The 26,401-nt window shown below is 42.7% G+C and overlaps 1 protein-coding gene and 1 pseudogene across 1 annotated transcript in view; one reads left to right on the top strand and one right to left on the bottom strand.

Moving 5' to 3' along the window:
• Positions 1 to 1,115: 1,115 nt before the first annotated feature.
• Positions 1,116 to 1,556, bottom strand: LOC101616455 (annotated as a pseudogene).
• Positions 1,557 to 4,397: 2,841 nt separating this feature from the next.
• Positions 4,398 to 26,401, top strand: part of Siah3 (siah E3 ubiquitin protein ligase family member 3) — a 104,799-nt gene continuing 82,795 nt past the window's right edge. Inside the window, exons 1-2 of the mRNA XM_004665869.2 lie at positions 4,398 to 4,474; positions 15,248 to 15,629. Of these exons, the coding sequence (XP_004665926.2) occupies positions 15,495 to 15,629 (135 nt within the window). The 5' untranslated portion in view covers positions 4,398 to 4,474; positions 15,248 to 15,494. The remainder of the gene's footprint in view (positions 4,475 to 15,247; positions 15,630 to 26,401) is intronic.

Here is a 26,401-nt window from a genome sequence, read left to right as displayed (position 1 = left end):
TTTTTTTTTATTTGAGAGCGACAGACACAGAAAGAAAGACAGATAGAGGGAGAGAGAGAGAATGGGCACGCCAGGGCTTCCAGCCTCTGCAAACGAACTCCAGACGCGTGTGCCCCCTTGTGCATCTGGCTAACGTGGGACCTGGGGAACTGAGCCTCGAACCGGGGTCCTTAGGCTTCACAGGCAAGCGCTTAACTGCTACGCCATCTCTCCAGCCCAATATGATGTATTTTCATTATCATTTAGCTCCAGAAATTTTTAATTGACTTTTTGATTTTTTTCTACTATCCATGCATTATTTAATCATGAATTACTTTGCCTCCAGATATTGTTGGATTTTCTGTTGTTTCCTGTGTTGTTAATCTCTAGCTTTATTGCATCATGGTCTGATATAGTACATGGAATTATGTTGATTTTTCTGAATTTGTTGAGACATGTTTTATGACACAATAAATGATCTACTTTAGAGAAGGTTTTGTGAAGTTCTGAGAATAATGTGTAGTGCATAGAATTAGGGTAGAATATAGTGTAGATGTCAGTTAAATTCAATTAATCTATGGTATTATATAAGTCCTTTATTTCATGGTTAATTTTCTGCTTAGATGGTATGTCTACTGATGACAGTGGAGTATTAAAGTGTCCTACTATAATTGTGTTGGGGGTTATTTCTGCTTTACTGTCTAACAGATGTTGCTTAATAAAATTTGGTGCTCCTGCATTAGTGCATATAGGTTTTTGATTATAATATCCACTTGTTGTTCATTTGATAGCATGAAGTAGCTTTCTTTATCTCTTTTGATTACTTTTGGTTTGAAGTCTATTTTTTCCGATATCAGCATAAGCACCCCTGCTTGTTTCTTATTTCCACTAGCTTGGAATCTTTTTCTGTCCTTTCATCCTAAGGTGGTATCTATTTTTATTGGTAAGGTAGGATTTCTGGAGGCAGAAAATGATGGATCTATTTTTTCTGATGCCGTTTTTAAAAACTTATCACATTTATTAAAGACAATCATTCATTGTTAATAAAACATTGCCCCAATATACACAAAAATTTCCTGATAATAGTAACTTAAAACCACTATTCCCACCTCCTAATGTCCACAACAATATTCAATCTAGATTGGTTTGATCTTGAAGTATAATCCAATAAGACTGAAGACTAAACACTTCAGATCCTGGACAAGGTAATAAAATACTAATAAAACTTCTGGATCCATGAACTGATTAACATCACTAAGGGAGCCAATTTTTGTTGTTGTGAAAGAAATATCTTCATCTCCAATGATAATTTCAAGCTCCTGCCAGCCTACTCGGTCTGGAGGAGGCCACAAAGCATCATCTTCCTTGGTAATTTCACTGTTGTCAATTATTCTCTTTAGTTCTTCCATCACACTTTTATGTATGTAAGCCTCTTCTCTGATTATGACATCATTTTTGTAATTCCTATTGTTTGTGTATCTCAATTTCCCATTAGGTCAGAATTCAAACTCCAGGAACTCATGGCTGAATTTGCCTTTGTGACCCACATAGCAACACAGATAAAAGTCATTCACCATGGCTTACAAAACACCAATCAAATCCTCCTAACAGACCATCCTGATCCAGTTTTTTAGCCTGTGCCTTTTGACTGGGGACATTAATGTTTGGAGGTATAACTATGAGGTGTGAGTCAAGTTGGAGGGTTTGTGGAGTTTAATGTTTCCTTGGACTTTGTATGTTTTCATGTCTGTTCTACTCATGGTTATTATTTTTCTCTCTTGTAGACTCTTGGGTGTGATTGTTCATCTCTTAGATAGTATTTGGGTTGGAAGCCATGGTCTTTTAGGATTTGAAATGCTCCATTCCAATCCTTTCTGGCCTTTAGAGTTTCCATTGAAAAATCAGATGTAATTCTGATGATTTATCTTTGCATATAACAAGCTGTTTTTCTCTTGAAACTCTTAGAACCCTTTCTTTGTTTTCAATGTTGAGAGTTTTAACTATACTGTGGTACAGGGTATATCTTCTCTGGTCCTGTCTATTTGGTATTTTTTTTACTTTTTATTTCTTCTTTTTATTTTATAAAATATTCTAAAATATATAGGATAATAAATACACCATACTTAACTCACATCAAAAAAGTCCTATGGCAGTAACTTTTGATGTAAATGTTGGTGTTGCAATCAGGCTTACATTGCTGGCAGAAATCACCCCACCAAGAGCAGATTAGGGGGCAAAAAAAGGGTTGATAAAAATGTATGGTGACTTTTAAAATTGAACTGAATGCATGGCATTTTACATCATGGATGGTTATCCATTTATGGGGGCTAGGGTAGGAATGTGGTGGCTTGATTCAGGTGTTCCCCATAAACTTAAGTATTCTGAATGCTAGGTTCCTAGCTGATAGAGACTTAGGAATTAACAACTCTTGGAGGCAGTGTAGTGTTGGGGGTGGGATTATGGGTATTATAGTCACTTTCCTATTCCTATTGTCCACCTTATGTAGGCCAGAGGCTGATATCCACCATCTGCTCATGCCATAATTTTCCCCTGCCATCATGGAACTTCCCTTGATGCCTATTTGGTATTTTGAGCACCTGTTGAAGCTTGATGGGGCTCTCTTTCATAAGGTTAAGAAAAATTTCTTTCATAATTTTGTTGAAGAGTTTCCTCTATGCCTTTGGCCTGTATTTCTTCCTCTTCTTGTAAGTCAATGATTCTAATATTTTGTCTCTCTAAGGTAGCCCACATTTCCCTCATATTCTGTTCACATGTTTTTTGGAATTAATAATTATTTTTAAACTATCAGACTATTTATTTCCTCTGCCTTGTCCTCAAGTTCTGATAGTCTATCATCCATATGGTTTAATCTGTTGGTGAGACTTTCTTCGGAACCTTTTAAAAGAGTTATAACGAGTTATTTCATTATTATTGTTTATTACTTTTTTTTTCAGTATCTCCACCTCTTTGTGGCATTCTAATTTTATTTCTTGATTAGACTTGCTTGTTTATTGGAATTCATTCCTGCATTTGATTATGTCTTCCCTGAGTTTATTTCACATTGATATTTTTTTGTGGTTGATTCTCCACTTAGCTGTTTTGTTTTGTTTTGTTTTTTGAGGTAGGGTTTTGCTCTAATCCAGGCTGATCTGGATTTCACTATGTAGTCTCAGGGTGGCCTTGAACTCATGATAATCCTCCCACCTCTGCCTCCTAAGTGCTAGGATTAAAGATGTGCGCCACCACTCCAGGATCTGCTTCTCCATTTAGTGACAGGGGCTTGGTTGTGGCAATTGCTGGCAGGCAGGGCAGGGGAGGGGTTGTGGAGATCCTACCAGGGGGGTTGAATTTCAGTCACTGTGGTTATGGGGCTGGAATCAATGATTTCAGCTGGATCTCTGCTTGTAAGTATGTCCTAACAAGTTTTGTGTGGGTAACTGGTGGTTCCCTTCCTGCCCCCACTATGAGAACACCAAAGGAATTGATACCTACCTGCCTCACAAGAGTAGAACCAGCCTCCACCTGCCCTGCACACACATAGCATTATGGGAACTGATGGCTACCCACCCCACATGTGCAAAAACCAGAACCAGCATCCACTAGCCTCACATATGTAGGACTGGACCTGCATCTACCTTCCCACAGAAGCACAGCATAGCAGGAACTGATGTTTACCCTTTGAAGGATTATCTTGACTAGGTTAATTAAAGGAGAAGACCCCATGATTCAGGGGTCCTAGACTGTAGAGAAGGGAGAGAAAGCTGAGAAGCAGCATTCAAGCTCTCTGTTTCTTCACTGTGGGATGCATGTGACCAGCTACCTTAAGCTCTTGACCTCATGCCCTCCCCACCATGCACCACTTCAGCCTGAAAATGTAACCTGAATAAATCCTTCCTCCCTTAAACTAACATTTGTCACAGCAATGAGAACTTGACTAATGCACCCCTACATTTCCTAAAAGCTGGTGGCTGGATTTAAGGGTTTGATCAGACTAAAATTTATTACTTTGTGGAACATCCTTCTTACACAGTGTTGTCTCATTTACTGGAGAGATGTGCCCCCACCTCTTTGTCTCTGTTCCCTAAGAGCAGCAGCTGTTGATTCCTGCCTAGACCCATGACTTCATTAATTGGACCTTTGGGGCTGGAGAGGTAGCTCACTGGGTAAAGGCACTTGTTGACAAAGCCTGATGACCCTGGTTTGATTCCCCAGAACCTATGAAAAGCCAGAATGGTGCATGCATCTGGAGTTCCTTTACAGTGGCAAGAGGCCTTGGCATATCCATTTTTCTCTCTCTTCCCTCTCCATGAAAATAAACCAAATTAAAAAATAAAATTAAAGGTTTGAATTTTCTCATTGTTCTAAGATGTCTTCATGTATTAGCTTCTACAGTGTATTCTTATCCAACTCTATATGAAGGTGAGAGCATACAGGAGTGAACTGAGCTGCTCTGAAGATGCACCTATGCACAAGAGACTGCAGACATGGACCTTGGGTGAGTACACATTGGAATTTGTGGAAACATGGAATGTTGCAAATCAACATCAAGATTTATGTCAAACAAGAAAGGGGGCCTCTGGAAGCAGGCGACTGGAGACACCAAAAGATGAGGCTCAAACGCCCACCCACCACTTCCCAGCCCAAATGTCTTTGCTGCTTGAATGCCAGCTCAGCTTTCCTCCCAGTCCCTCCCTGATACCACAGCCTAGGAATAAGGAACCCTTCCCCAATCATAAGGGTGCCAGAGGAACCCTTGCCACCTCATGTTCTGCCCTACAACCTCTATCATTTTATTTTGAAAGCAGACCATGCTTTGGGGTTGTCATTAAGGCAACAGGGAAATAGCAGTTCTCTTTTGGTGTGTCATACTTTGCCTTGACAGGCCAGCTCTCCTGATTGGTCCCCGTGATTTTCACCTCATTTACACATACCCAAGCAACCAGGGCCTACTTAGGTTGATAATATGACCTTGCCTTCAGCTCTGCAGCGACTGACTTATTGGGCTCCTTAGAGAGACGACTTGCTCCATGAAGGAAGACCTGTGCTGGACCTGTTCCTGCCTATGCAGGGTGGAGCTACTCACGGGGCCCAGACCTGGTTCTGCCCTCAGCACCCACCAGAACCTGCCTGAGACAGAGACCTGCAGCTGACAGTTCCCTTCCCAGTAGGACCTGCAGCGCTGGGGTCTTGGCTCCTGCTTTGTCGGGACCTCTCTTGGCTGGTATTCTGAGGCCTGCCAAGGATTCAGTGCTAAAACACTTGATGGTAACCTTTTGGTTGGTGTTGTAGCTAACTTCTCCTTGCTGGAACAAAACACCCCATCAAAATAGCTGATGAAAGGAAAGGGCTTATTCACTTGAAGTTTCCAGGGGAAGCTTCACCATGCCAGTGTAAGCGCGGTAGGGCTGCACTTGGCTGACTGGAAGTAACCTGAGCACTGGCCTGGAGCTGGGCTAATGAAGCTCAAGGCCGGCCCCCAGTGAGGCACTGCCTCCTGCAGGACTCCATCCCCCAAAACTGCCACCAAAGATGGGGACCAATCATGAGGTGCACCCACAAACACGTGATATTATGAGGGCCACTTTACATTCAAACTACCACAGTTGGTAACCCCTTGCCACCAGAACTGAGCTGACTAGTCATTACTATCTTTGTGTGTTCTTGGTGGTTACCGCCTCCCATCATGGAGAGTCCACTTTCCATGTGAACTGTATCCCCTGTAAATAAAGTCCTCCTTGTCTGATCAGCCTTAGCTGTTTGTCTTTCGCTCCATTCTTGGGTGCAGAGAATCTGGAAGAATTTGCTATTTCTGCCTGGTTGCTTATACCTGTAATCCCAGGTTTTGTGAAGCACTTGGGATGCTGAGGCAGGAGGATTGCTGTGAGTTTGAGGTCAGCCTGGGCTTCGTACTGAGTTGCAGGTCAGCCTAAGTTACCAAGTGAGATCCTGTCTCTAAAGAAAAAAATAGAGACAAAGTTATCTTGAACTATTTTTAGTTCCTTTTAAGAACAATTTACCATCAACCTCTGTACCAGAGTTAACAGTCTCAATAAAACTCTTGGTACATATCCTAAGCTTCATAGATTTCTAGGTTCTACCAACCCCTATAGCTAAAAAATGAGGAGCATATAAATTCCGTAAAAGATACGCTCCTAAAGGTAACATCTGAATCCTGTAGAAGAAATTTTCCGAACTTTCGTGTCCCCTTGATGACCACATTTAATCTCTTTGGTTCGGTGTCTATAAAAGTTCATGAAACTTCTTATATGGTGCCTGTTAATCAGGGGAACATGTCACCCAGAGTAACCTAAGTCTAAATTCCCAGGCTGAGGTCACTAATATGTGGCTTAGAATAAGCTATTATCATTTTAAAGCAGTTATTTCATAACACAGGAAAGGCAGGCTAAATCCTTAATTTTATTTGCCAGAGACTAAAATAATGAACTAAGTGCCAAATATTATCCAAGGGGGATTAATTAGTGTCTGGCAGCATTGCAAATGCACGCATTTAAAGGTATTTAGCACGTTTAATCCAGTGTCCCCTTTCCCGCAGGGAAAGCCTCTTTGTACTGCTTCTGACCCCTCCAGTGTTTCCAGGCTGTTTTTCTTAGGACTCCCTTTCTGTCTGGGGAATGAGATGACTCAAACTCACCATATGCATTTTCTGCTTCAGATCTAGAGCTGGCCATTTCTTCAGAGAGCTCTCACTCATTGGTTTGTGGTTTACATGGGAAAATGAGTGTGGAAAACACAACCTTCCATGTGCTCATTTTCTAGGGTGTTTTCAGTGGACAGAACTGAGTAATAGACCATTTCTTCTTTATTTCCTGTCCTCCTTCTTTTCTTCTCCTTCTATCCCTTTCCCTTCCCTTTGTCCTTCTCTTTCTGCTCTTTCTCTTCCACTTAATCCTTTTCTGCTCTCACCTTTCCCCTTCCTTAACATAAAATACACCACTGCAGCCACTGAAATTCAAATTAAGTCCATCAGCTTTACACTAGGAGCTCCTTTTGTCCATACCAATGACACCAACAGAATTATTCATTTGCTTTGTCAACACCACCTGCATCAAATTGCTCTAAAACACAGAGGCTTCTGGCAATGATAAATATCAAGTCTGTCTTCGTTGCTATAGACCAGCAAATCTTAAGCCATTTGGCTCCTGGTTTGCTCAGTGTCCCAGGAGATTGCAGACAAAATGTTGGTCAGGGTTTCAGTCACCCAAAGGCTTGTCTGGGAGGTGGATGGCTGGTTCCCATGGCTGGCGAGCTGACTCTGGCTGCCAACAGAGTACTTCACTCGTCTTCACACAACTGCTGGAGCGTTCTTACAACCTGAGTTCTGGATTCTCCAAAGTACGTGGTACCAAAGAGCAAGGTGACATGGCCTTTAATGATGTAGCCTTGGAAACCACACATCACCCTCTGTCTATGATTATAATGAGTCACTGTGTCTGCTGTATTTTTAAAGGAAGAAGAAATAGTCTGCACCTGTTAAAGGAGAATGTGAAAGAATTTGCAGGCATATTCCTTTTTATTCTCTGGCTATAACTCATTGCTCCCACATGCAACTTCCCAAGTACAATTCCTTGTGGTCTTGTAGACCCTTGATCTACAAGGTGTTTTTTTTTTAACTTCCTCTCCTCCAACATTATATAGATGTAATTTACACACTTGACATATTCTAGAAGGACAAGCATAGGATAATCACTGCAGACCTTGCAGCATAATTCACAACTAGAAAACAGGATATAAACAGAACTTCACTCCATGGAAATTCAGAAATCTATCAGGGCAAATGTCAGAAGTCACACACCATCTTTGTACACTTTTCAGTAGGGTGATCGCTAAGGCCCACAGTCAGGGAAGGGGCAATGGTCCCAGCTTGTGAACAAGGAAATGTATTTTTAAACTGACACAAACGGATGCCAATAATATAATTACTGAAAGTAATTAGATTTTGCATGCTGTTTATTTTTTGCAATGTTTCTTACTAAGGATTTATAGATAGAAGACTGTTCAAAATGCACATAAAATTGACCTGTTTGTGTATATGCTGGAAAACTGTTAGGTATTTGGAGTAAATTTCTGGGTCCTGTGATAATACATATGTTTAGCTTTAATAGGTGATAACAGTTTTCCAAATGATTTCCAGAACATAAGAAAGTTTTAGTGTTTCATGTCCTTATTAACATTTTGTGTTAATTCATATTCTTGAGGAAGAGGAGAGAAAAGACGGAAGAGGTGGAGGAGGAAAGGGGTTTTCACTGCCGGGCATTCTGATAGTTTCATCCTTATATGGAATAATTAGCTTCATTTTTAGAAAACAAGGCAATGTGAAGTGAGAATTTGGCACCTGAATCTCAGTTTGTCTCCTGACTAATCCAGGACACATTCTGGTACAGATAAATGCGGATGTGGTTAATACGGAGATGGGCAGTCTCTAAGCATCTCGAGGTTGCGGGAAGGGATGGTATGCCTACTGCAGAGCCCTCTACTCAGTGGTAAGAGGTGGACATAGCTCTCTACCTGAAGGCTACTTTATACCACTTTGTTTGGGGACACTGCATATGGACATTTGGTTTTAGGGTCAGCTCTGAAAGTCAACCATAGATGATGATTTTGAGGACTGACTGAAGTCAGATGAGTGCTTTGCATTCTAAAGTACAATGATATAAAACAGTTTTGGGTTGTTAGAAATGAGTTGGGGGGCTGGAGAGATGCCTTAGCGGTTAAGCACTTGCCTGTGAAGCCTAAGGACCCCGGTTCGAGGCTCGACTCCCCAGGACCCACGTTAGCCAGATGCACAAGGGGGCGCACACATCTGGAGTTCATTTGCAGTGGCTGGAGGCCCTGGTGCGCCCATTCTCTCTCTCTCTCTCTCTCTCCATCTGCCTCTTTCTCTCTCTGTCTGTTGCTCTCAAATAAATAAATAAAAATGAACAAATTAAAAAAAAAAAAAATGAGTTGGGGGTCTGAAAATGACCACACAATCCAAAGCACATTGACAAAGCAATGTTTACCTCTGCACAACCGGAAAGAGTCCAGACAGGCCACTCCCACCAGGCCAGAAGTAGGCTGGGATTTTTTTTTCCTAACACAGGAGGGTCTGGCTTTGCTCAGAGTTAAGAGTTTGGCCTCACAATCTCACACATTGTCTAAAACCTAAAAGTAATACAGTTTTTAGTAGAAACAAAAATATGGAAGAGGCCTGGAGGGATGGCTTAGTGTTTAAGGCATTTGCCTGCAAAGCCAAAGGATCTGGGTTCCATTCCTCAGGACCCACGTTAGCCAGATGCACAAGGGGGAACATGGGTTTGGAGTTTGTTTGCAGTGGCTGAAGGCCCTGGCATGCCCATTCTCTCTCTCTCTCTCTCCCTCTTTCTCTGTCAAATTAATAAATCAATAAAAACAAAAAAAAATTTCAAAAAGATGGAAGATTTAGGGAACTTTTACCAAATGCAGAAACAGAAGCTTTGGTCTCAAGGATTGTTGACTTTGCTGGTCTCAAAAATGGCTGAGTCAGGAAAGGGGTCTTCCCATGGAATGGCATTCTTTCAGGATTGAGTTTATTTTTTTCCTCCTTTGACAGAAAAGACAGTCTCTCCCCCCCCCCCCCATATTCCTCCCAGAGTGCAGAGTTAGAACTAGTCAAATCTGGAGCTGGCCAGGAGAAGCACCCTGAAGGTGATTCTGTGTCCTGTTCTCCCAGCTGGTGGGAGTCCACTTTTCCAGCTTCTGTCCTTGCCCTCTAAACCATGCTCTCTGGGCAGTACTGGGGCACTTACCTTGTTACAAACATAACCAGGAGCTAAATCCATTGAATCATAATCTCTATTTCTTAGCACTGGATTATAGAGTCCCCATATCCATACCAACTACACCTGCATTTTATCTATACCAGAAAGTGTCCTGGACTAGTAATGAGACAAACTGAGATTCAATTTGTAGTGGGGATAATGATTTCATGAAACAAGAAGGAAAAACTATGCTGTCAAATTATCCCCTTCAGGTAAAGATATTTTGTAGAAGCAAATATTGTGAGGTTGCTTTGTACTTAGCACTTCCAGATATATCACACAGACTTTGTAGTGATTTTGAGAGAGTAATAAATATCTACTCTCTTCATGTTACAGATCTGGAAACTGAACTTTAGGTTAAGAAAACTGGGTGAATATATACCAAGAAGAAATAAAACAATACAATATTGAGATTTATCCTATGTATGCAAGGCTGATTTAACATCTGAAAATCAATTATTTATAAACATTAAATCAGTAAAGAAGAAAAATCATGTGCATATAAATAGACACAGAAAAAGCATTTAACAAAATCCAACTCCCTTTCATGATTAAAAACAAACTCCTAGTAAACTACAAATAGAAAACACCCTCAATTTGATAAATAATTTTTTAAAAATGTATAGGTGTTAGTGGTGTAGTTCAGCATAGAACATTTGTCTAGCATGTGTGAGGCCCTGGATTTGATTCCTAGAACTGGAAAACAAATCAACAATAGCAACAATTTCAAATAACATCATATTTACTGCAGAAGCTAGAAATATCCCCACTAAGATCAGGAGCAAGATAAGGATGTTCTTGAGACATCATACTAGAAGTTCTACCTAATACAATGAGACAAGAAAAGGAAATGAAAAGAATTTTGAGGAGGAAAGAAAGAAAAAATAACTGTATTTTTCATAGATGTCATAGTTATCTATGTAGAAACTTCAAAGGAACTAATAACAATAAATTAATAACAATAATAATTTTTCTCTAAGTACATGAAGAAAGTTGGAGATCTCCATTAATTTTTAAACTTAACACAAATCTACAATAATCAAAAATGTGGTGCAAAAAAAAAAATTCTGGAAGTAATAAGTGACCATAGCAATGTTGCAGGATGCAGAGTTAATATATAAACCAAGTAGAATTTGAAATTAAAAATACAATACCATTTAGTTGAGGGGTCCCCCTAAATGAAATGCATATAAGCCTAAACAAATATGTGCAAGATTTTTTTTTTTAATTTGAGAGAGAGAAACGGGGGGAGGGGCAAAAGAAGTAGAGAGAGAGAAAGAATGGGCTCACCAGGGCCTTCGGACAACAGTAAATAAACTCCAGACACGTGTGCCCCCTTGTGCACATGTGCAACGCTATGCACTTGTGTCACTGTGCATCTGGCTTATGTGGGATCTGAAGATTTGAACATGAGTTCTTAGTCTTCACAGGAAAGTGCCTTAACTGTTAAGACATCTCTCCAGCCCCTGTTCAAGATTTTCAAAAGGAAAATACTCTGAAAAAAGAAACCAAAGAAGAAATGGAGATATTCCTTGCTCATGGTTAAGAGACTCAGTATTGTTAAGCTGTCAGATTTTCATAACTTGATCTTTAGATTCAATACCATCCCAATCAAAATCCCATCAGTTTTTTTTATATTAATTGACCCTAAAGTTCATATGGAAAAGCCAAAGGCCCAAGATAGCTAATATAATATTGAAAAAGAACAAAGCTGGGAGACTGACACTATCATACTTTAAAACTGATTATAAGACACAGCAATTAAGATAAGGTGGTGTTGGAGAATTAGCAGATCAACAGAGCCACAGAGATAGTCAACTGATCCTTGACAAAGTCATAAACACAATACAATGGAGAAAAGATAATCTTCTTACCACATGATTCTGGAACACCTTGAATTTCACATACCAAAAAAGACTACCTAGACACACATCAGAAAAAGTGTTAAAATGGCAAAAAATGAAAAATGCTCCAGCTATGTGCCATCATAGAAAGGTAAATGAAAACAATTAGATAACTATTAGAATGGTCATAATGCAGATAGGGATGGAGGACAGAAGTCATTCATTGCTGCTTGGATTGCAAAAAGTCACAGCCAGTTGAAAGGCAATTTGGTGTTTTCTTATGCACTAAGGGGATTCATGGCATACAATCTAGCAAATTTTCTCCTTAATGGCTACTCAAAGGGGTTGAAAACTTATGCCCATATGTCATTCTGCACATGGCTATTTATAGCAGCTTTGTTCATTATTGCCAAAACATGAAAGATATCTAGATGTTCTCTAGTTGGTGAATGGATAAATAAAAGGTTCTATATTCAAGAAAAGGAAAATTATTCAGTATTAAAGAGAAATAAGCAAGCTGAGGGGATGGTTCAATGGTAAAGCCTACCTTCCTCACTGCCCATATAGCCAGATGCACAATGTGGTGCATGCATCTGGAGTTCATTTGCAGTGGCAAGAGGCCCTTGTGTGCCCATCCTCTTTCTCCCTCTCTCTGTCTGTCTCTATCTCTTTTTTTTTTAAATTTATTTATTTATTTGAGAGTGACAGACACAGAGAGAAAGACAGATAGAGGGAGAGAGAGAGAATGGGCGTGCCAGGGCTTCCAGCCTCTGCAAACGAACTCCAGACGCGTGCGCCCCCTTGTGCATCTGGCTAACGTGGGACCTGGGGAACCGAGCCTCGAACCGGGGTCCTTAGGCTTCACAGGCAAGCGCTTAACCGCTAAGCCATCTCTCCAGCCCTGTCTCTATCTCTTAAATAAATAAGTAAACATTAAAAATAAAGAAATGAGCTATTAAGTCATGAAAAGACAGGGAGGGATCTTAGTGCATATTATTGTATAAAAAGCCACTTGGAAAAGGTTTTTATGATATGCCCCTCTGGAAAATACAAAACTATGGTGACATAAACATGTCACCAAGGGTTTGAGGAGGAAGAAGGATAAACAAAGTTCACTCAGAGGATTTTTTTTTTTTTTTTTCGAGGTAGCGTCTCACTCTAGCCCAGGCTGACTTGAAATTCACTATGAAGTCTCAGGGTGGCCTTGAGCTCATGTGTGATCCTCCTACCTCTGCCTCCCTCCCGAGTGCTGGGATTAAAAACATGTGCCCCCACACCCTGCAGGGCTTTTTGAATAGTGAAACTCTTCTTATAATTCTACCATGAGAGATATAGTCGTTACATATGCGCAAACTCATGAAATGGACAACATGCTATGAACCCAATGCCACTGTTGACTCTGGCCATGCCTACTGTTGGGGGAGTTTAACTAATGGTATCACTTCAATGGAAGATGCTGATGGTGAGGGAAATGATGCAAGTGTGGGGGCAGCAGCAAAATCCTTTCAATTTTGTTGTGAATCAAAACATGCTCTAGAAATATTCTCAAATCAAATTTCAGATTAAAAAGAGTATTGCTTTCTTTATCATAAGCACAAATGTGAGATTATTACACTAAGTCATAAACCTCTGTCCTACTTGATGGCATTTTCATTTTGCTTATAATCATTTTATTAAAAAATGTACTTTAAAAATAGCAAAAATCTCCATCTTCTTTAGATATACTTCTGGTAAGGTGAGAAAAACAATAAATAAATAAACAAAAAATTAAATTTAAACTTAAGAAATCACCATAAGAGTTCCATTTAAACCAAGGATGTAAAACTAGAAGTTTAGACTTTGTGAGTTATGAACTATGTCTTGAAGGGATCTTTGGAAGTATACACTCACTTTTATTTTAGAATATTTTTAAAAAAAAAAAAACAGGTATGGTGGCACACATCTTTAATCCCAGCATTTGGGAAGTAGAGGAAGGAGGCTCAGGTTCAAGGTCATCTAACCACATAGTGAGTTTTAGGCCAGCTTGGGCTACATGAGATCTTGTCTAAAAATCATACAGATAAAAAGATAATTAAAAACATGTTAAATGTTTTCCTAATTGCCAAATGCTTATTCTTGACAATATACACTTTTGAAAGTATCTTGTAATATTATTGACTAGCCATACTTCTTGGCAAAACTTGTCTATAAACTACTTATTTTCAAAGACCCTGTGGGTCCATGAACTTATACCCTGTTTGAAAAAAAGTCACATTGATGAATGTTTTATAGGTTAAAATATTGGCATAGTCATATAGAGGCTTTTGTTTTTTGGCCAGTGCCCATTTGTTGCTAAAAGTACAAATATTCCATTTTATTTGGTCAGCTTGTTCCTTAAAATGTTGATTTGGTTTTAGATTCAAGTTAAAATCAACCTGGGCTTTGCTATGGTCTCATTCACCCAGGCATGTTCTCTTCTGCAGTGTCTGAATATGACCAGGTGTCTCAGGTGTTCCTGTGCTTAGCAGGCCTTGTGGCCTGGGACCAGGAGACAGAGTAGAGGAGCTGTGGGTTCAGACCCAATGGCTACAGGTCCGTGGGGAGACAGAGCCTGTCCAGCAGCTCTGGATTCTGTGTGGTGGTGACTATGATCGTCCACAGAGAAACAGCCAAACAAGAGTGAAAACACAAGCCTCCCCAGACTGACAGACCCTCTGAGGTCTTCTCCAGAAGCCTCAAAACAGCATGTTCTGCTTGGAGCTTGCTTCCAAGAGCCAGTGGGTGGCCCCACAGCACACTGGAGATGGGGTGAGGAGTGTTGTGTTGCAACTGAGGGAGGACTGTAACCCTCCAGCACAGAAATGTGCTGTTAATATTCACAGAAACAAGTAAATGATGGCTGTGTGTGTTCTTAATCTCTGTCTTAATGCCTCCAACAACCTAGTGGTTAATTAGCAATTTGCTGCCCACCAATATGCAAATGAATGACAAGCACAGCTTTTCTGCATCTGTAATTATTTTGCTAATTTACAAGCCATTTGCTTCTCTGTGTAGATTTTTCTGTGTTGCACTCATGCATCAGGGATTTCATTATTTTTAGAAATGTATTCTGTTCATCTTATGCTTTAATAAAAGACTTCAGTAATCGCAGCACTTTGAAAACTATCTATATGCCTTTCTCTCCCTGATTCCAAGTGTATTTGCCAATTTTTTTTATGTATAAAGAGTGAAGAGCTGGATTTATCAAGGGGCTGCAATCCAAATTGCAGAGAGTCAGACCGCAAGATTGAAAGATACACATTTCTGTGGCTGCCAAATCCGTATCTGGAATCAGAGTCTTGTACTGTTTGGTTTTCTCAGGCAGCTCTGGGGAGTTGGAGCCACGATCTGCTGTATCCGTCTGCCTGCTTTGGAGCATGGTGCTTTACTATTTGGCGCTTTAAACGCTCTACTCTTTAAAAAAATTTTTTTCTGGCCAGGGCATTAAGGAAGCCTCTCATGTTATATTAAGTCAATTAATAAATGGAGACACATTAAGCAATCAATTTTGTCAGCCTATCTCCCAGTCTTATGTATGGCTGGCTGTAATCACAAGATAAATGCAGTGTGCTGATCTATGGTAATGTTCAGTAATACATTCTCCACCAGGCTCAATTCATCGGGGAGTTTCGGCAGAGGAGGGATTTGTTATTGGCTGTCTCTGCACCTCAAGGATAACATTTCCGTCCTTTTGATTGGCTGCCTCACTGCTGCAAGATTCTAAGCGTCTTATTTTGATGATGAATATGAAGGCGCGCTAAGCCGGCTGGAGCCCGTCTCAGAGGCTGCGCTGGTAGCGACCCCGGCCCACGCTTCCTCCGCTACTGCCTGTGCCAACAACCCCCCAAAAGTTGGGATGCTTTTCTTTACCCAGTGCTTTGGGGCTGTGTTGGATCTCATTCACCTCCGATTTCAGCACTACAAAGCTAAACGGGTCTTCTCAGCTGCTGGCCAGCTCGTGTGTGTCGTCAACCCCACGCACAACCTGAAGGTGAGTGAGCACCGCTGTCGCTCTGGGCACGCTTCCTCCGCACGCCCGCCGTGCCCAGCCCTGCCCCCCCAGGGGGCTTCCGCCTGTGGTGACAGCCCTGCGCCGGAGGCACGGCGACCTGGGGCGCGTCTCCCCGCCGCGGCCGCTGCGGGGCAGGCAGGGCAGGGCAGGGGCAGAAGCCCGGGTGGTGGAGAGCTCTCCCTTGCTCGCGCGCTCCGCAGAAGAGCTCGGAAAAGTTATCCAGTTATCCACGTCCTGTGTGTCCCAAGTGTAGGGAGAGAGAGAGCGCGGGGGGCGGTGGGGGGGAGCGGGCAGGGGTGCAGGGGCTGTGCTGGGAACTCATTTGCTTCCCGCCGGCTGGATGTGAGCCGCCCACGGAGGACAGCGGGCCAGGAAGGCTTTGCTTCGGTTGTGTGATAAAGAACAGTCCGGAGCCCCTCGGGCTGCTCCTCGCCCGCCTGCCGCGGCCTCCGCGTCCTGCGTCCAGGTCATTGCCCTGGATGCGAGCAGCCAAGGACTGCTACCCACCGCAGCCAGGACCCACGGACGTGAAGGAAGAGCCGTGGGCTGGGGTGTGGGGAAGATGGGGAGGGCGTTAAAGGGGTGCTGGAAGGGCACCGCGGAACTCCCCAAAGGTGAAACTCTGTTCATAAAATAAAAGGCAGAACTCTCCGGCAGTTATTTTCCTGTCCTCGCTGTACTGGAGGACTGAGGAGCTGGGGGAGGGGCTGTGTCCACAGCAGAGTCCCAGACAGACTCCTAAGATCTGTCCTTCTGACCGCCGTGGTTGGGCAGTGTTGGGTGACGCTCCGGACGAGATTCTCAGCCCTTGGGCTGCAGGTCCGTGCTGATGTGCTGATCGTTACTCCATTCCTCATTCCTGGAAGTCTTCAGGAAAGACAGCTAGCTGCCTGGGGGCCTTGGGCCATATGCAAAGGCCAGCCAGAAGGATGCAGGAGTCTGGGACCATGCTGGGACCCCTGATCGTCTCCTGACCGACCTAGGGGCTGGCTTTCTATGGTACCCAAGCTGTGACCAATTTCATCTCATGGAAGCATCAGTGTGTTTCTCACCTTCTCTGGTGTTCATTCATCTTTCTCTCCTCTCATTACAGCATTTTCCCTTTACGGCTTGGTTTTATAAATGAGAATTTTCTACTAGTTATCTTTGGCAGAGCAAGTTTTTAGTATAAGTATTAAAATATTCCATTTCATGGTCACTTTTGATATTGTATTCAACTCTCATTATTTTGTCACTTCACATTAGTTAATTCCCCGTAACAAGAAATATCGTTTACTCCTGTTTTGCATTTTAATACCTTCAGATATTGTTTATGAGGCTTAGTGGATCCAAAGCTTGAATTTATACGGTTCACTGGCTATAACTGATGATAGAAAAGGCAGGGGTGCGAAGGTCTTGGTCTGGGGTGAGGAATGTCTGTGCATATGTGTCACTGATGTCTGTGTGGATATTGTCAAGTAGTCCTGTTGCCCCAACTGGAGAGTCCAGAAACAGGGTTGAAGGTCCTGAGCTGTCTCTGGCCAGCTTTGTGGCCTTGAATGACCCAACCTATCTGCCTTTGCTCCTCACCTTCAAAACAGAATTAGGAACATTCGTCCTGCCCCAGCACAGCCTTATGAAGCTAGGGGATATAACGCTGCTCTAAATACACACACACACACACACACACACACACACGGGCGTATATAATGTTTTAATTATATATGTATATAACACACACACACACATATATATATATATAGATATAGATATATATATATACACATACATACATACATATGCATATGTATATATTTGTGGGAACTTAAAAGGTTGTCACTTAAAGCTTTTAGGCAACCTAGTGATCCCATAAGCGGGAACATAAGAAGTGGACAATGCACTGTAAGTCTATATTCCATAGTTTAGTTTTTCATATATTCTTTTGGCTTTTTACTTCCCATTAAAAACCCACTTGGGGCATTTACTCTTTGAAACCTCTCCATGAGTAAGCAAAGTGCTGGGATGCTGTCAGGGCATGTCCCTTGCACACAGTACCCAGCACTCAGGGGTCTTGCCAGCAGAGGAAGACCCCCGCAGCCCCAGCAGCCAGGCTGTTCTATGATGGCCTCACAAGTTCATGCTCATCCAGACCCAGGCAGCCACAGGTCAGCAGACTCAACCCTCATGCCTGGGGGTAGCAGATTTTTGCAGGGATTTTAAGGAAGGGCCACATAGAAGCATCATTGCCCACTGCTTGCATTAATGAATGCACAAGAGCTCAGAAGAGCCCTCTTTCTAAACATTCATTTCCATGAAGAGACCACAGAAAATTGCCTTGGATATAATGAACAGTGTGATCGAGGGGTGGGGAGCCCTTTTCTTGTAAAAAGGGAAAAAAGCTGTGGCAGTGATAAGCCAGAATAGCTATTGATCTGTGGTACTTTCCTGCCCCTTGTAAGACAGGCTGGTACATGAAATGGTGGCCAAGGACATAGAGACTGCAGCCTGTTTTTGGTTTGCTGGGTTGCATGGAGCCTTAAGGAAGACTGGCAAGTCTGTGTGAAGCATTTCTGCACTTTATTATTTTTTTTCCTGGACATTCTTACAGCATTTAGGGACTCAAGGCAAGTGCTGAGTTATAATCAAAATTCAGAGAAAAATCACATATTTACCATACTTCTATAGGTCACCTTCATTAGCAGTCTTATTGTGGTGATTACTATATGACCTGGGGTTCTTTCCAGCCATGCTTTCCTCACTAAATGGAAGTCATGCTTCAAGAGACTACACATATTTTGGAGAGGCCATTCCACTTCCAAGCCCACCCCAATTAAGAGAGTCCTTTAGAGTGACTGGCCCTGAGTGCGACAGAAGTAACTCTAGGTGCATGTAAGGCAGTGGAGCAAATGAGTCGTGGTTTCCCCATGGCTGCTTGTCTCTCCTGTGTACACAATTCCTGGCATAGATTGGGGTTCCAAATGATGCCCCCCCATTTCTACTCCCCATCCTATGAACAGAGGTTCCCACAGAACCAGCAGTGCTCTTGGTGACTGCTCTTGGCTTCTTCATTCTCAGTGATGAAGATGCTGTGGCCTGTGGTCTCCAGGCAGCCATGGCTGCTCCTGAACCCACACACCTTCCTCCTGTGCACCCTCCACCCCTTTCTAAACTAAGAAAGCTTTCTCTGCTAGCTGCTGTCCCATTGCCTAGCCACCCCAGGCTTCCTTGCCTTCTGTCTTATTTGCAGCCACACCCTCTATAGTGAAGAATACCTATTCTGAGCCCTTTGAGGTCAGTCTTCAGTCCCTCCCAGGCTGGCAATATACAAGCTGAGGAAGGCAGGGTGACTTCCTCCTCACAACCACAGGCTTTGAGAAATAAGTTTCTGCAAAGAAAAAATAAGTTAGTAAAATACTTTCTGGCAGGCATCCAAAAAGCCTTATCTAATACTTCCATCCATTCATTAACTATGGATTTATATACACATACACTCAAAATGGGAGAGACATATTGAGCAATGGTATTTTTAATTTAAGGGTTTGGCAAATACAACATTTAAAACTGGGACATTTCAGTACCATTCCTCGCAGCATCTATGTACCTTTTCTTTAAGAGTAGCTTGAGTGGATGAATGTGTGAGAGGGGGTAATGGAGGAGGGGGAGGGAAGCAGGAGGAACAGGAAGAAGAGGAGGAGGAACTCCAAGGAGAGAAAAATGAAAAAGGAGAGATGTGTAGCAAAGTCAAACATGGCTTCTGCCTCTGCTGTGTGGGGCCATCTTTGGAAATTCTAAACTGCCCTGAGGCTTTGGTAACTCCACTTGACATAGCACCACAAGGGGTGGATGAGTGCAGAAGACCTAAATGTCTTGGAGATTTAAAGGCGGCCTTTGGAGTGTTCAGCATGAATACCTACTTTAAAGCAGTTCAGAGCTTATGACAAGATTAACAGCTGGTATGTGCATCGTCCACACAGCCACCTAAGGGTTCCCTTCTCAGTCCATTGGGCATCTCCCCAGGTTCTCTCCCTGCCCATTCTGAAGGCACTGCATTGCTCTTTAGTGCCGTGGAGAGACCAAGGAGAGGGTGAGGAGGGCCCCAGGTGGATGATCTGCACTCCTCCAGCCTTATTCACGAATCTCTGAGGCCCCTTGGATCCAGCGACTGTTGCATGACACTGAAGTCTACAGGCACTGAGCAGTTGTGCCTGCTTTTCTGGTTAATGGTGATTGCAAATGAGGCTCTGGAGCCCCATAACAAGAGGCCCTGAGCCCCAAGCAGTAATTTGGTTAGCTGTGTACTAGTGATTGAGTTGTGGAGAGGCTGTGCAGAGGTGAGCAGATTACCTCAGTACTGCATTTACCCAGCAGCCCCAAGCATGCACTTTAGAAATCCCTTAACTATGATCCTTCAACCTACAGGGACTATGGGGAAAATTAGACAAATAATACTGAAAACTTCTTTTAAACCCAGAGCAGTCAGAATTCTTTGGATGGCTCCCTGGGTTAAGACATTATAGTTTTCTAACCATTAACAGTGGGGTGGGATCAAGTGTCTGTGAAGGAATTTCCTCCTTAAAAAGTCACCTTGGGGCTGGAGAGATGGCTTAGCATTTAAGGCACTTGCTGGTGAAGTCTAAAGACCCATGCTCAACTCTCCAGATCCCACAGGAAGCAGATGCACGAAGTGATGCAAGCACAAGGCTGCGCATGCACACTAGGTGGCACATGCATCTGGGGTTCAATTGCAGTGGCTGGAGACCCTGGCACACCAGTTTTCTAGGTTCCCCCTCTCTCTCTCCCTCCCTCTCTCTCTCTCTCTCTCTCTCTCTCTCATAGAAAATCATCTAGACCCAACCAGCTCAGTAACCTATTTAGATACAAGATAACATGGAAAAGGGGTCAGCATGGGAATGGAGACCCACTCTCCCATGGGGTCTATGGCTTATGATGGGTATGCAGTCAAAGGTGGGAAGTTAAACATTATTGTGCAGTCAAGAAAACCGAGCCACAGAGGGGAACCAACTAGCATTAGCTCCTATAGTTGCTACCATGATTAACTACATACTGGGCAGCATTAAACCCAGAAAAGCATTCTATGCCTGTCTTCAAGGCAAGAAGTCTGAACTCAAGGCATTGGCAGTGCTTTGGTTCCTCAGGGATCTCTACAGGAGAACTGTTCCTTGTTTCTGATGGCTCCGTGTGACCCTTTACTGGTGGCTGCAACTCTCCCCTCTCTGCCTCTGTGTCACACTCATTATCTTCTGTGTGACTCGTGTGTGTGTGTGTGTGTGTGTGTGTGTGTGTGTGTGTGTGTATGTATTTATGAGAATGCATGTGATGCATTTTAGGATAATTTGGATGATTTAAGATAAGTTTCTCCTGGGCTGGAGAGATGCCATAAGCAATGAAGATCTTGCCTGGGAAACCTGTGGACCCAGGTTTGATTCCCCAGTACCCAAGTAAAGCCAGATGCACAAGATAGTGCCTGCATCTGGAGGCCCTGGCATGCCTGTTCTCTCTGTCTGTTTCTCTTCTATCTTTGACTGCTTGCAAATAAATAAATAAAATATATAAAAAGATAAGATTTTCCTCACAACATGCTTAATTTATTTATCCCTTCTGATTACATAAAGTGGCATTCACCCTTTTTGCTATATAAGGTAATATTCACAGGTTCTGAGCATTACGACGTGGATATCTTTGAGGACTACCATTCAACCCACTACATGACTTGCAAAGACAGCCTATTTAGGGACAGAATTAGAACCAGAAGTTATGGCTATGTGAGTTACTCCTGCATCTCTGTGACCATAATACCTTATTAAAGAACTTAAGGAAGGGAAGATTTATTTTGGTTCATGGCTTCAGAGGAATTTCAGTTTATCGTAGTGGGAGAGGCATGACAGAGCAGCTCCTCCTGTGGCAACGGGAAGATGATGCAGAGGCCTGATTCCATGGTGAAGGACCACGAAGCAGAAGAAGCAGGACCAGAGCCAGGATAGCCTTCAAAGGCCTGTCTTTAGTAGCCTACTTGTGCCAGCCAGCCCCAGGGCTCTGCTAAAGCCGTGGATCTGGGTCTGGGGGACTTCTGCTGAGATTTCTGCTGTCCCAGAACAAAAATCTGGACAGCGTCCCATGAAGAGTAATAGAAAAGGAGGGATTTCATTAAAAGGAAAGAAACAAATGAGCTTGGATATGGGCCAAGTTCCAGCAAAAAAAGATTAAGCCAGGTACCCTGTGACCTCTTATGGGTCATTTGTATCTTCTGCATGCATTAGTCAGAGTTCTCTGAGGAAAAAGAATGATAGACTGCATATATATTGCAAAAGGGAATTTATTACAGGGTACAGGCCATGTAGTTCAAAAATGGCTGTCTGCACTCAAGAGAGGCAGAAAGCCCAGTAGCTGCTTGGCCCACAAAGATTTCACATTGTTGTGGAAGGCCTAGATTATGGGAGAGCTGCTGCTCTTCAGCCCACACTGGACCACCAGAGAAGCTGGGTTCTGTGGGCAGGGAAGGATGGCAGCTGCAGCTACAACAGCAGTTTAGATGTGTTCCCCTGACAAAGCAAAGAAAACCAGTGAGCAACATGGCTTCTTCCTGGGACCTTTGTGGCTGCTGCCAGGTATGGCTACTCTGGAGGCAGGTTTCCCTCTGCAGTTAATCAGTTAATCCTTCCTGGAATGCCCTCACAGGCCTGCCTGGTGGCAGAAGCTAGCTGATCCTAGACCTAATCAAGAACACTGACCATCACAATGCATTTTTTCCTGTATATGCTCTGCTTTGTTTCAGGCAGCCAGAGGGTGGGGAGAGTTTCTAGTCTTCCACCACTGACATCTTTCATATGCTGATCTTGTTGCCTCCAAAATCTCCTCCTCCACTCAGCCCCTACCTCAGTCCCACAACCTTCAAAATAGCAACCCATCACATCCCTACACAAATATTTACACGCACAACATACAAATATGGCCCACCAGAGATGCTCTCTTGCATGAGCTCTGAGCAGTGTCTGGACACAGTGTAAGATCCCAGGATACTAAGCCTTGTAGATGGGGCAACCTGTATATGGGAACAGAGGAGAAGAAATGGAGACAAACAGACCACCTTCCATCACCTATGACTGACCACTCCACTCCCAGAACAGCAGTGATGACCCAGGAAAGTGTTTCAGTTGAATGAGATAGAGTTTAAGTGTAACACTGCTTCTTTGCATCACATCTCTTCCTAGTTTTTAATTGACATTTAATATTTGTACATGTTTATGGGGCCAGGATGGTACTTCAACACATGTTCACAATGCATCATTCATTATCAAATTACAGTAATTAGCATTTCCATTTCCTCCAGCATTTACAGTTTCTGTGTTAGGAACCCCTAGACTTGAGCTATATCTTTGACCTTCCTGAGCCTTATTTCTGATAATATGTTGTTGTGGAGACAACAATATGAAATGCATAGAGTTCTCAGCACTTGGCCCTTTTTACTCCATCCACAGCAGCTATTACATTGTTATTGAGTTTCTGAGACAAAATACCTTTTCCATACATTAAGAATATATCATGAGTTACCTAAACTGAACAGGAATGCACATCCTGAAACCTGCAGCATACAACAGAAGTGACCCAGTTCTTTTGTCTAACTTGGGTGATTGGCCAAACTTCTGCAACTGGATGTTAGGAACCTGCGGGGAGTAGAGGGAGTTAGAGCACTGTAACCTACCTGTGAAAGGACCAAGTTTCCAAGTATCATGTGTTCACGAGAAGAGTCAGAATGATGTTCTAATTCAAAGTCAATGAGGCTCAAAAGTTGATCTTTTGATGGCCAGTCTGAGGTTACAGCTGAGGGACCAGGTTTCATTCAGACCTTTGCTCTGTCAACACTGTGAGGGTACAGACACTTTGGTAAAGGATCGTGCCTCTGTAATCCGTCCCCATAGCAGTGTTGGCATCTGCTTAGGGGACCCTTGCCCTTGGAATATTGCCAACTGGGCCACCATGGAGCATTAAGGAGGCAAATGTTCCTTGTATCTTTTGTATGGGTACAGATACATAACTCAGGCACTTTTGCGGCTCTATAGAAAGTCACTAAAGCCACCCAGCCACCACTCCAGACCAGGAAGTAGGATAAATCAAGTTCTCTTGCAAATGGCTACATTCTCATCTTTACTGTGTGTCAAGATAAAGTATCCATGATGAGGAAGGATCTGTGTACTGCTAGGCTGTCTCCATTGGCCCATGGCATTGGGGCTGCCGCAGGAAGAGTGGTCCCTCAGGAAGAAGCAGGAGAGGGTCCTCTGTGGAAAGAAAGGGCATCAAAAGCCATGTCTGGAGAGGGACAATGTGGTTAGCTGACCAGTACAAGAACCCACAGAAGTAGAACCAAATCCAGATAGCAATACAAATTTTCTGACAGGCCAGCCAGACTTCCTGGCTTCTCAAGTGTAGCTAATAGAACTCTGCCAGCATGTGTGCAAGAGTTCAAGGCAAGTAGCTACTTACAGTTTCTGATTCTGTTCCCATAAAGTAGGGGTATATTATGACATCTTAGGTTAAGCCAGGCTGCACATCCTGAAACTCCCAGATACTAGCTATCTGCTGTCTCAGACATACATAGGATATTGAAAGCATGGTATGTCTAAGAACTCTTTTTATGCTTATACAGTTAATTGTCCTTGAGAAACAGTATATTATTATTGTTCTCCACTCTACAGAATAACAAAACATAAAGATGCTTTAGAATAGGCTAGCTGGACGTGGTGGCACACACCTTTGATCCCAGCACTTGGGAGGCAGAGGTGGGAGGATTACTGTGAGTTTAAGGCCAGCCTGAGACTACACAGTGAATTCTAGGTCAGCCTGGCAGACTGGGCTAGAATGAGACCTTACCTCAAATAAAAAATAAATAAAGAGCAGACTCAGTGTTGCTTCGTTCTTTGTAGATCTTTTTCTTTAATTAAAATACTATGGAGCTGGGTGTGGTGGTGCACACCTTTAATCCTAGCACTCAGGAGGCAGAAGTAGAAGTATCACCTTGAGTTCGAGGCCTCCCTGAGACTACAGAATGAATTCCAGGTAAGTGTAAGCTAAAGTGAGACCCTACCTCGAGGAAAGAAAAAATAAAATTGCTTAAAATGCTGTGATTTTTTTAAAAAGCACTTTCTGCTCTGTCATCTTTTCAAATTCTCTTTTCACAACAAACAACCCACCAACTTTTGAAGTCTAATACTGAATATATTCTAGTTCAGCTTACAGTATTGAGCAGGGAGCCTGTTTCATTGATGCTCATGGTGTGAACATAGGCATTGATGCTCCAGCCTCTGGATAGCAGTCCTGGGAGGCATTCTCTGTTCTTCTATAGGTTACCCATAAACGGAGTGCCTGGGCATGCCTCAGTGACTGTGTTCCCTCGTTCTGCTTGCTGGAATCATCTCCCAAACTCAACCACAGCCTCTGAGTCCTTTTCTCAGACTCTGCTTTGGGCAACCCAAATGAGGACTGTGTTTATGTTTATGTATATTTTTATTGTCTAACATTTATTGAGCACTGTGACAAGCACTATGCAAAGTGATAACTTGAATTAATTAAAAAGAATTCCAAGGATGATCACTATAGGCCATTCCCAGAGTTGCACAAAGAGATTGAAAGAATCTTGGAGGTATAAAAGAAGAAAGAGCTTGACTCATTTTTGACCTTTGTCTGAGAGTTTCAGGAACTACAGTCAACCTTTTGACAATACCCAGCAAAGGAATTGTGAATATTTTGTTGACAGTTGTTTTAAAGGAAGCTTCGAAAATTGGTATCAGTTGTGAACAGAAGACATAGGTAAGTATAAAATTATAGGAAAACAGACCCGCAGTGATAATTGGAGAGAAGTCATTCTTATGGTACAAGCCAGCAGTTTCTGAATGCCATCAGAAAGGGGAATTACCTTCAGAATTAAAGGGAATTTTTGATAAGAAGTGAATGTTAATAGTGAAAATGAGAAAAATGAAGCATGTATGCCTATGAAGCTTGTGTCTCCACCTTCTCAGGATAGGGTCACACTGGGAAATGCCAACTCTAAAACATGTTTCTTAAACAAAGAGTATTAAGGTTTAAATAAAAGTATGGCCGGGCGTGGTGGCACACGCCTTTAATCCCAGCACTTGGGAGGCAGAGGTAGGAGGATTGCCATGAGTTCGAGGCCACCCTGAGACTCCATAGTGAATTCCAGGTCAGCCTGGGCTAGAGTGAGGCCCTACATCAAAAAAAAGCAAATAATAATAATAATAAATAAAAGTATGTTGACTGCTATTAGAATGGACAGTATGGAGTCCATTACCCATGTACAGCTCTGGTACTGACGAGACAGGGCTGTTCAGGAAGTTCACATATCTCATAGCAAAACCTGCACTGAAAAACATGAAGGACCTCAAAGAAGCCCCCCTTTCCCTAGTGACAGCGCTTCCCTTCTCAGATGGCAAGATGAGGAGCTCATGCTGGCAGAAGCAGGTCTGCAGGATACCATAATCATTCAGACTCAAAGAAACTGCCACACCATTTAGAAAATTTCATTGTATTGATTTTTTGGGAGACTGGAAATTTTGGGTAGAATGATGGGTAGAAATGAAAATGCAGAAGGGGGAACAAAGTGAAGTTTAAGTCATCTGGGCTGAGTGATATTGAACTCCCTCTTGATGAGATGATTTAAAAATAATCACAAGGGCTGGAGAGATGGCTTAGCAGTTAAGCGCTTATCTGTGAAGCCTAAAGACCCCAGTTCAAGGCTGGAT

Source organism: Jaculus jaculus, chromosome 3, assembly GCF_020740685.1.
Source record: "Jaculus jaculus isolate mJacJac1 chromosome 3, mJacJac1.mat.Y.cur, whole genome shotgun sequence".
NCBI lineage: Eukaryota > Metazoa > Chordata > Mammalia > Rodentia > Dipodidae > Jaculus > Jaculus jaculus.
Note: the sequence above shows the minus strand (reverse complement) of the source record. Positions and strands in the feature narration are given on the sequence as shown.